Source organism: Anabrus simplex, chromosome 3, assembly GCF_040414725.1.
Source record: "Anabrus simplex isolate iqAnaSimp1 chromosome 3, ASM4041472v1, whole genome shotgun sequence".
Taxonomy (NCBI): Eukaryota; Metazoa; Arthropoda; class Insecta; order Orthoptera; family Tettigoniidae; genus Anabrus; species Anabrus simplex.
In genome coordinates, this window is record NC_090267.1 from 308,228,154 (window position 1) to 308,240,475 (window position 12,322).

Genomic DNA, 12,322 nt, shown 5'->3' on the forward strand with positions numbered 1-12,322 from the left:
ACCTGAATCCAGTCAGTTTTAAAGCTTGTGTTATATAGAAAACAAGAAACGAATTTGGAACAGTAAAAAGTAGTGCAGAACTAGGAGCAAAGATTCAGAAAAACTTTCCTGAAAACAAAGTCAAAAGGCTTAAGTCACTCTGTGAGACTATGGGTGGAGAGACATTATGCTTAATAGCTTATGAGTGTGTTTAAAATGACACACTTTTCAGTGTCCTCTAGTTCTAGTTTTAAATTTATGACTTACAGTTATCTACTGTCCATGTTCATTTAAGAGCATAAAGTCTGTAAATAAAATAATGAGTACAAATGTGATAATGAAATAAAAATATAAACACAACTGCAAAGTAAAAAATAGACCTGAGGATTCAATTAAATCTTACAAGGCATAAATTGAAGAGGAAAAAGGACAAGTTGCAACCCCTTGAAGACCGTGTATCAAGTAAACGAAGAGAAAGATTATGAAAGATGCCACCATTATTTTTCTCAAATTAAAGTAGACTGCAATACGCACACACAGCAGCAACAGAAGTCTTGTACCCAGAGTTGTATCCAGCTGTGTCGTATACTATTCCAAAATTGTACAAGACATTTGGGTATCTTAATGCAAACATCAACTATGAGACCATGGACAACTGTAGTCAAAATAAAATTATAATAATATAATGAAATAAATAGGTGAGTCTATTCATACCACACTGAAAATGAAAACCGACAACCTGTTTTCCAGTCTTTGACCGGGTCAGGGACGTAATGAATGAAACATATATAGGCTATTATTACAATAGGGTCGCCACTCCCAAGGTGATTCATTTATGACTGATAAATACTATGATATGATAATGGAGAGTGTTGCTGGAATGAAAGATGACAGAGAAAATTGGAGTACCCGAAGAAAAACCTGTCCTGCCTCTGCTTTGTCCAGCACAAATCTCACATGGAGTGACCGGGATTTGAACCATGGTATCCAGCGTTGAGAGACCGATGTGCTGCCGTCTGAGCCACGGAGGCTCCTCATACCATATTATGCACCTAAATTGTATAAGAGTATATGAAGGTAATCGAAAACATTTCTTTAGAACAACTCCACCACAATTTTACTGTACCACTAATTCACAAATACATTTGTAAATAAGAAACAGAATTAGGTTATTAAAAGAGAAAAGTTCTAAAATGTACTAGTAATGTTACAGGTTTACAAGACATTGCTCTTTCAAATAATTACTATTATACCACAATCACAGAATCTGGACAAACCTGTAATCTCGTTTTGATGACATCTGCTGGAGTGACCAATGATGCTGCAGGCACACCAGCAATTGCTCCAGCACAGAGTAGAGTTAAGGGATGATTATAGCCATTTTCATCTGTGAACTTCTCCTTCGTGTGAGCATACATGGGGAAATAGATCGCACTAAATGGAACATCACGTAAGAAACAGGCTTTTGCACCCTGAAAGGTAAATGAACACAAATATTAAAAGTCATAAAACTAGTATAAAGAGAATTGTACAAAAGAACTTCAAGACAGATTCATTCAATCATTCATACATTCATTTACTTATTTCAAGAGCAGTAGATATTAGCAACCCAGAATTTCTCAGAGTAATCATTGCCCATTCTTTGTGATGTTCTTAGCTCTACAGCATAAGACTAAAAAGGACTATAAAATATCTTTCCACATATTGCCACATATAAACAATTAATTCCAACATACTTTTTTCAAAATTGGTCAACAAATAGTCGGGACTTCAGTATTATTTGTATACATGTTGATAACTTCAACATTAATGTCTCCAGAGCTGTATTTTCATTCAATCATAACAAACTCTTGTCATACCTAAATCTTAATACCGGTCTCCTTTTGTCAAGAGAATCAAAAGTTAAGAATAATTATAACAAACTCTATTGTTGACTGCTTACACGGCTGGGAATTTGTTTGTATACTACGGAAGACAAAATTAACTTGTAACTGTGATTTTTTTTCTTTACGTCACACCGACACAGATAGGTCTTATGGCGGCGATGGGATAGGGAAGGCCTAGGAGTGGGATGGAAGTGGCCGTGGCCTTAATTAAGGTACAGCCCCAGCATTTGCCTGGTGTGAAAATGGGAAACCACGGAAAACCATCTTCAGGGCTTCTGACAGTGGGATTCGAACCCACTATCTCCCGGATGCAAACTCATAGCTGCGCGACTCTAACTGCATGGCCAACTTGCCCGGTAAACTGTGATGTAAGGCAAGGTATCATGTGGATGCAAATTATATAAATGAATAGCAGAAAAACAGAATAGAGTAAAAGTCTGTTGTAGCGAGATTTCATAATGGCGAAAAATTTACTCGCTATAACGGATTGTCATTATATCCGACTTTTCATAAAAGTCGAGGAAAAAAGCCATACACACTAAAATCGGTATGAAACGGCAGTTTGTTCAAAACTTGTGTTTTCGCAGATGATATTCACACTACAGCTTGCTTGATTGTTAATTTTTAAAATCAGATACCACGTGAAAGTGTATGTTTAATTTCATTCTGAAAAAATCTCTCTGTGGTAAACGTTCCTGTTTTCTTCTTCAAACAGCGTCACCTAACCTAATCGTATATTATCATGAAAACGTATTTCAAGCACACACAGAGAAACTATAACCTCCTCGTTACAAAAATACATGGGAACAGCTGTTCCGAAATTTAACTAGACGCAAGAAAATATAACTTCTCCTCTGAATCAGTGATGTACTCTGCCGTATCTTGAGGTGTATCGCATTCTTATTTAATTTCAATGTATAACATAAAAAACTAGGCGATTGTTTACTTCAGCTTTTATTTCTAATGAGTTAACACCTGCTATCGGCCACGTTATTTATGCATTTATTACAGAAACATGTTCTCCTCTTTCATTTTGAATTTTCTTTTAGAGAACAGCAGTCGGCGGGCATTACTAATTGACCCTGACATCGCCTTCGAATGGCGAGGGGAGAGCTTGCAGGTGTACATAGCGAGAAAACAATATGGTATAGAAGATGACCGATTGCATTTTGTGGTAAATGTTCCAGTTTTCTTATTCAAACAGCATCATCTTACCTACCTTAACCGTACTATATGTATCATGAAAACCTATTTCAAATGCCAGTAGAGAAATATAATCTTCTCATGATAAATTTACATGATAATAGTCTTTCCAAAATTTAACCAGATGGGAGAAAATAAAACTAAGCTCTGAAATCAATTATGCTCTCTGCCATATCTTGAGGTGTATCCCATTCTTACTTAATTGCAGTATTTAGCATTAAAATTAAGCGATTGTTTACTTCAGCTTTTATTCTTAAGAGTTAACAACTGCTATTGGATATGTTATTTTACACATGTATTACAAAAACATGTTCTCCTCTTCCATTTCCATTTTTCTTTATGGAACAGCAGTCGACAGGTATTACTAATCGACTCCGACATCATCTTTGAATGTCGACGAGAGAGCTCACTATTGGATATAGCGAGGAAACGATACCGAAGATGATCAATCGCATGCAATATAATTGCTGGGTACAGAAAAAATCGCTCGCACTTAATCGCTCGTAATAATGATGCGTCAGTGATAGGGCTCTCGCTGCATCCAAAGGATAATACACAGTTTAATACAGGAATTTTGAAGGGAAGGACAAAAACTGTCGTTATAACGTGGTCCTCGTTATATGCCGTACTCACTATAGCGGACTTCTACTGTACTGAACAGCCAACAAAGGGTAGAAATATAGAGACTGCCCCTGAAGGATTATTACACAATATGTTAGTTTCAATGCTGCTATTCTTACCTAGAAATGATTCTGGAGGAGAGATATGTTCATTACACTTGCCAAGGTCCAACCCACCTGCCCCTAGAAGTATATTTACTTTTATAACCTAAAGTAGTGGTCCAGGCGTATTGCTTTTGCCAAGGATTACAGACACTGGCTGCCATTACCAACCACTGTAAATGAAAAAAAAAAAAAACTAAGGACGCCCGCGAAGTTTGAAAGTGTCATGGCATCGAATGGTAACCTTACACTTTCTCAATTCCTCCTTTAATCTCGGGGCTGACACAAGAAAGAAAAAAAAAGTTCATTTATTAGCTTTAACGCATTTTTGCACAACCATTAGTATGAGGCGCACAACAACAGGCCACGCACCACATGCTGCAACGAGAGGTTAACTTCATGGACACCGCAATGAATTGCGAATTTATACCAGCCACAAATTAAGAATTGTCAGTTTTAACCATATCTTCATGTGCCATCCTGACAATGTCCAACAGCATTTCAGCATGATTTTAACAAGCACGACAGGAACATTTCATTTTATTTACTTTGGTTGATGTGGAAACACCATCTAGCAGTTCTGCATCTGCTGGTGGTTATTTACAGTGGCGTCCAGTGGCTTGCATACTACTAACACCACTCACGTAGATTTGGTGATTGATGATCTGACTGCAGAATCAACATTTACCGGTTCCCGTTTTGCAATTGAAATTGTAATGATTAGCAGTGATGGAACTAACAATTCTATGAATATTAATGCAAGAAAGAGTCTGGATGATGAGCATACTCCAGATGCTAAGAATTTAGAGCCTAATTTATTTATTTTTCAAATTTTACACATAGTTCATCCCAGATATTAACGTCAATTGTATTTTTGTACATTTGTTTTTATGTCAATTGTGTGTTTGTACATTTGTTTAGTTATTAGATATATTACATTAAGGCTGAACATGGCCAGCCAAGGCCGAAACTAGTCCATAGTTTAGTAATGTAATTCAAGAAAATTGCATATTATAGTACTGAAAAAGTGGACCACTACAACATTAATTTAATAATTACTGTGAACCTAGGACCATATTATCAGCGTACATAAAGAGTGAAACCGATTTCAGATTTTCGATGGATTTTACTGTGTCAGATGTGGCAATGTTAAACAGGAGAGGACTAATTGGGTCACTTTGGAGTACTCCATTTGTTTTGAAGGATTTCTTTTGATGTACTTCTCCCATCATTTATCTCTACTTTGTTTTGGGATAGGAGATTTCCTATGAGGTTTACAATTGCCTTGACTTCTGTCATGGAGTCCAGTTTATTTATCAGTATTTTCCTGACCAACATGTCGAATGCCTTTGTAAAGTCTATGAAGACTGTACAGTATTTGCCTTTGGGGTGTCTTAAGCCACCCAGAACGTCATTTTGTAGATATTTTACACCCTATAAGGTTCATCATTTCCTTCTAAATCCAAATTGATGCTCTGGTGTTTGATGGTCAGTGAGGTTCGTTAGTCGTTGATATGTTATTCACACACTAAAAATTCACCTCCACCCCTATCCAACGACTCTGTGTCACTTTCTACGTTTATATTCGGCTCAGTTTCAATATCCGCAATATTCAATCCCGCCATGTTTACGAACGAAACAGCTGACCCGTGCTCGTGGAAGTTCAAGACCACTGAAGTTGCCTACGCAACTTCAAGACATTATCACTTTTCTTTTATTGCCTAAGCCTTCTAGATTGTACTGCGTGTTCATGAATGCCTTATAAACACTTCACTGCCAAAAAAACCCGCAAAACTATCTCACAGATCGCAGATGTGTGCAGATAATGCAGCTGGGCGCTTTAGGGCACTAAGGACCGGAAGGCAAAGTGAACAGGCGGGCGCTTCCAGGCGCTAAGGGTGGGAAAGGGTTAAGGAGCCAGCCTTAATTGAACTTCTATTCATCATCCTTACCAGCACTTTAAGATGTCTATCAAAAGCAACTTTTTAATGTAGTGCAGCGCACCAGCATTTTATGAATCTCTATCAAATAGCATCTTTTTAACGTAGTGCAGTGCATCTCTTGAACCTTACCTTAATTCATACATGGTATGTATATATCATTTTTTATGTCATTGACACTGCACTGCCTTCAATTTCTTGAACTTTCAGCAGAATTTTATTTTATGTAACCAGTATCAACTTTAATTCTATGAGCTGTGCATACAGTTTTTTAAGACCTTTGTGTCTATACATTGTTTATTTTTTTCGATATATTTGTGTGATTTGCTCTAAGGCTGATGATGACCTACAGTTATGTCGAAACTAGTCCCTGAAAGTAAAAGTAATGTGAAACATTGTACAATTTGTATTGAAAAGGTGGACAATAATAATTAATATTTAAATACTATTGTAATCACAGTTCAATATGGATCAATCATAATGAAATTTATATTTTTTTTAGGTTAGGGAACCAGGAAAGGGAAAAGGATAGGCTAAACTTGTATGTAGTTGGTAAAAGTGAAATATGTTGGCTGTAAAAGCAAGATTTTAGATCAGTCAACTACAGAATTATCAACATAAAATAAATAAAAAAAGGAAATGCATGAGTTGGCTTAATAATGAATAAGAAAATAGGGTAGCAGGTAAACTACTACAATCAGCATAGTGAAAGGATTATTAATGTTGTAGTATGTGGTGAGACGGAGAACTGCAATAGTGGAAATATAATTTTAAAGTTTTTATTTAAAGTGTCTGAGGGGATTTCATTTTTGGCTGGAACTCTGGACTCTACTGGAATTATTTTATGTATTGAAATATGTGTGTAATAATTTTTCTTTTAGGCAATAGGCAAGAAATATTGAACGGTATGAACATTGCAAGATGCAAGAAGTATTTTGATTCAAAAATTATGTAACTAGTAAAAATGTAATTTAAGAAAACCTCAAGATTGGATTGTTAACATTGCAAGAGTGATTAAGTGATCTGAATATCATGATGTAATTTGGTAACATTTAATTTGAAACAGCCTGTACCGCACGCGCGGTTATGGGTGGTGAAATAGGTGTCGCAATAGGAAATCTCGAGAAGTTGCTAACTATCTTAATATGACCATATATGGTCATGCAATTTCATTCGTTAGAATAACAAGATTTTCTATTGGCGAAAATTTAGGAAATCTAGTGGAAATTGTTTCCCATTGGTCGGTTGTGATCGGGCCATTTCCGGACTTTCTGCCGGCTTCGGAATTATCATGCGTGAGCTCGGCGTCTTTTACATCCGACCGCCCTAGCGAACGCAAGCTCGAGGGTTTCCCTCGGGAACCCCTGCCTTTCCGCGGTAAGTGTTATTTCAATGTTTTTCTCATTGTTTTCTGGTTTCATTTAATTTAATTACTTTGGTATTTCAGTATTTCCTTTCTTTATGTCATTTTTAAATTTAACGTGTCTGAGTTCGCCCTAGATTCCCGATGTTGGTAATTTTAAGTTTTTCACCTGTTTTTTATTTAACAATCCATTCATTTGTGGTTTTGAATTCGTAATTGTATCAGTTTGTCAAAAGCGTTAAGTATCAGCTGCTTTGTGATTTAACTTTGTTTCGTAATTTTTCGTCGTTATTTTTAATATAGTTGAGCTACAGGGTGTTTCATGTAAGTCTTTTCTCCCCCATAACGCCATACGTTCCCATGGACCTCGTAGGGCCCTCGCACTTTCCACTCTCCTCTCTTAGTTGTCATTTTTAGGCCTGTAAGTGTTCCCTAGTATTTGATGTAAGTTTACATATCGAAAGATACTCGTCACGTTTCCATGTTTTGATGTGAATTCACCGCCACTGTGTCATATTACTATTTCCTTATTCATATTATTAAGTGACTATTATTATTAATTTTTTTTTTTTTTTAGTTCCGTTTGGGCCTGCTATGGACCACGTGGTTCTTATCTCTAGCAGCTTTCTTCTTTGACCAGTACTCCTTCATTCTTGCACTGTGAATGTCTTTTCGCTCCTGAGTCCATTTCACACCTCCTCCTGGACGTACTGTTTTTTCTGTTAGTGACTGGAGAGAGTTTGATGTTCTGATCAACGTTCTGTACCTATTCCTGTCATAAATTTCACTGAGAGCAATGTCCAATTCTTGAAGGTCTTTTCTGACGAGTCTTGCCCACTTGGCATTAGTCGCTTTCCCTCTAGAGATGGTGTGGAAGATTCTGGAGGTGAGCCTCTGATTGTCCATTCTCATGACATGACCGTAGAAGTTCAATCTCCTCTTCCTCATAGATGTTGTAATGCTCTCCAATTGTTGGTACAGTTCGTTGTTGTGCCTGATTCTGTACTTGCCTTCTTCTTTAATGGGGCCCATGATTTTTCTCAGGATCTTCCTTTCCTTCAGCTCCAGTTTTCTAAGTTGCCCTTTTCTTACCATGTTTAGGCATTCTGAGGCGTATAGTACTGACGGTCTCACTACAGTAGTGTAATGCCTGATTTTGAGGTTAAGGGAGAGGGATTTGGATTTGTACATACTCTTACATAGGTGGTAGGCATTTTCCAATTTGATGCATCTGCTGTTCATGGCCTGATCTTCATTCATGTTTGGGGTTATCCATTCTCCTAGGTATTTGAAGGAGTTAGTCCTTTGTACTGTTTTGTCCCCCAGTGGGATTGATTTGGGTGCATCTTTGATGTTGGTGATAAACTGTGTTTTGTTGATGGCGATCTTCAGCCCTACTTTAGCTGCTATGTGGTCGAGAGAGGATAGTTGATGGATAGCTTCCTCCACACTGGATGCCAGGAGTGTAAGGTCGTCTGCGAAGGCTAAACAGTTGACTGTTAACTTGTCTTTCTTGTAGCCAATTCTCAATCCAGAGTTATCCTGTAGCATTTTATTATTATTATTATTATTATTATTATTATTATTATTATTATTATTATTATTATTATTATTATTATTATTATTATTATTATGTGTAAGCGTAATTGTCCCAATCACGGTTACAAATGTGAAGACAGACACCAAGCCAAGTCCCACCACAACAGAGCAGATCTATATGCGGATTATGTAGAAATCTGAAGAATAATGTGAAGAGAGAGAAGATTTAATACAATATGTAAAAGGAGATGAGAATCCAATTGTGATGGGAGACAATGCAGTGGCAGGCCAAGGAAAAGGAAGTATTGTAGTAAAAGAATTCAGAACGGGACAAAGGAATGAAAGAGGGAAGTTGTCTAGTAGAATTCTGCATTAATCATAATTTAGTCCTTGCTAATACTTTGTTCAAACATCACAAATGATGGCTGTAAACACTAATAACTGGAGACACTGGAGAGTATCAAATAGGCTTTGTTATTGTTAGGCAAAGATGCAGAAACCAGGTGCTGGACTACAAGACCTTTCCAGGAGCAAACGTAGATTCTGACTACAACTTTGTGGTCATAAAATGCCATCTGAAATTAGCGAAATTGAAGAAAGGAAAGAATGCAAGGAGATGGGATCTAGACAAGTTGACAGAAAAGAGTGTGAGGGATTATTTCAAGGAATATGTTGTACAAGGACTAAATGAAAAGAGTGAAGAAAACAAAATAGATGAATAGTAGTCAGTCGTGAAGAATGAGATCAAGAGGGCTGCTGAAGAAGGTTTAGCAAGAAAGGCACGATATGTTTAAGATAGTGTCAGTGAAGGATGTAAGTGAAGGTAGCTCCCGGTTCTCTTGTGAAATAATCGGGAATAAGTGTGGTGTAAACAAGAAGCAACTGAAGAATGGTATCCAGTGTGAAAAGTATTTAATTTGGTAGCATTTTGAGTGTATATGTAGTGCTGGTTATGCTGAAAATGAAGATACATGGACCTGTGTGAGCTGTGGCGAGTGCAATTTGTATAGCGGTAACAAACCTACGCCTACAATGGTCAGCAAATCACTGCAGTCTCATTCTTTGGAGGATGGAGGTAATGATAATGTACTTGTAATTCTATCTTTATTGCAACAGGTTACAAGCATTAAAAGTGCAGAATGAGTTCTTAAAGGAGAAGGTACTTTACTGGAATCAAAAGTAAACACTCAGAACACAGGTCACTCCGCAAATTCAAGCACGTGGTTGTTTTGGATTCTAGGAGAAAAAGTGTACAGTTGGAGAGAGAAAATTTTTTAACTGACACCAGAAATAGATTTTCAGCTCTGAGGGAAGTAAGCGATACACAAGGACTTATCCGTATGGGAAACAGCCAAGCTGATAGCACTAACTCCATTATGAGACGTGGCTAAGTTAGGCCTAAAATCCTACACAGTGCACTCGCGAAAGTGTCGAACATTCTTATAATTGGTGATAGCAAGGCAAGAGGAATTGCAAAGGAAATGAACAATGAAGATATTGCAGCATTGGTCGTCATCTATCCTGGGACCCCATTCAAAAAGGTACTGGAAAACACGGAGCAGGAAGCAAGAAATCTCTGAAGTAGTGATGCGGTAGTGATCATCGGTGGGACGAATGACGTAGCTCACGATGACGCCAAGAATGTCAGTTCTCTTAAATGTACACTAGGTAAGCTGACTCACACTAACATCTTTTTAGTGAACGTGCCCCAGAGGCATGATTTGAGTAGAGACCCGTGTGTAAACAATGAAGTGAACAAAGTTAATACAGATATGGTTAAAATTTGTAAATATATTCATAATAATCAGGTAATTGAATGTGGCAGCTTTGAGAGACACTGTTACACAAAACAATTCAGGTAAACAAAAGACTGCAAATATTGTTTTCGATTTTATTAATCATGAGATATGTACTGTAAAAAAGGCAACTCCCTTGGGTTATATAATATCTACCAGGAAAACTAGTAGAAACAGCCAGCTGTACTTCAAGCTGGCTCAGTCAACTAGAAAATGAAACTCAGGAAAGTAAGGAATTTCAAGTTACCCAATTGCAACAGTCAAGTTTTAGGGAGGAAGGGAGTCAGATTGCTCTTGGTAAACTGTCAAAGTGTAGTAAATAAGCAGTTAAAATTTGGTAGATTGATGGAATCTTATGAAAATGATGTGGTGATAGGAGTGGAATCATGGTTGAGAGAAGGGGTGGGTAAGAGGGAAGTATTTCCAGAAGGGTATACAGTCTATCGTAGAGATCGAGGAGATAAAATGGGAGGGGGGTATTTATTCTGGTGAAGGAAACTTATTGCTCACATGAATGGTTTACTGGTGAAAGAGATGAAATATTAGGGATAAAATTAGTTTGTGATGAGATGAAGAAGGTGGGAATTACAGAAATATACAGGCCTGGAAGAGAGGAAAGAGAACTGGAAATATTTGAGAAAATAATATATTCATAAAAACAATAATAATGATATGGTAATAATTGGGGGAGATCTAATCTTGCCTGAAGTTGAATGAAATGGAGCTGCAAGTGAAGCCCATGAACAGAAACTGGCAAATAAGTTAATTTGGGAGGGAGGATTTACACAAGTAGTACAAGCACCCACTCGTCTCAATAACTTACTAGATGTATTCTTGGTTAAACCATGGGAAATTGTTGATAAAACTGAGGTAATTGAAGGAATAGGTGACCATTAGGCTGTAATAATTGATGTAGGATTGGTACCAAAAAGGCTTAATAGGAGGGTCAAACCAAGACAAGAAACTGTACAGAAAAACTAAAGCTGATGAATTCGTGACTTACCTTAAATCACAATTCAGTTGTTGGATAAGTGAAGGGAGTAATGTGGATACACTTTGGGCAAACTTTAAAGGAATCATTTGGGAAGGAGAGAAGAGATTTGTACCAGTTAAGAAGGGTAAAATGACCGCAGACCCTGTTTATCCTACAAGGGAAATAAGAACATTAAAAAGAAAGTGTAGAATAGTAAACAGGAAAATCAAAAAGGCTAAGGACAGTACAGAAACTAGAATACAGCTAATGCAGAAACTTGATAGATTGAAAAAGGAAGCAAAATAGAATTACATGAATGGCATACTTCAAGAGAGTAATGACAACAAAGGGAAATGGAAAAAAGCTTTATTCATATATTAGGAATCAAAAGGGAAAAGAAATCAAAATTCCCACAATGGTGGGAGAAGACTGTGAACACTTTTTAACAGATATTGAGAAAGCAAATCTATTTAGCAGGGAATTCAAAGATTCAGTAGAAGATTGTGATGAGATGGAAACCGAAACAGAAGATGGAGAGGGTGAGACACATAAGGAAACAAGAAGCTTCTCATTCACAAATGAGGATATTTTCAGAGAAATTCAAGTACTTCAGCAAGGAAAAGCAGCATGGAGTGATAAAATTACTGGGGAGGTATTAACACGTTGGGTGCCACGTGCCACCATAATTATGGCGCCACGGTGGTCGTCAAATTTGAGATGCCGTGACGCCATATGGCGGCACACCGTTCTTGAAATCAGAGTTGGCGTGACGCCATATGGCGGCACAGTAGAGTTTCAGGTGATGCGCCATAGATAATTAGCTGTGATATCTATGCGCGTAAAATTGGTATTACGTGAAGAGCAAACTTCAGGGTCTATTCCAGCTATGTATTTTTCTTGTGTGCCACCATGTGGCGCCAC

The 12,322-nt window shown here is 37.3% G+C and overlaps 1 protein-coding gene across 3 annotated transcripts in view; it reads right to left on the minus strand.

Annotated features, from left to right (window-relative positions):
• aralar1 (calcium-binding mitochondrial carrier protein aralar1) overlaps window positions 1-12,322 on the minus strand; it is a 404,690-nt gene that overhangs the window by 114,357 nt on the left and 278,011 nt on the right. For all 3 annotated transcript variants that reach the window (XM_067143121.2, XM_067143122.2, XM_067143123.2), the window contains one exon: window positions 1,257-1,451. In XM_067143121.2, coding sequence (XP_066999222.1) covers window positions 1,257-1,451 — 195 coding nt within the window. The remainder of the gene's footprint in view (window positions 1-1,256; window positions 1,452-12,322) is intronic.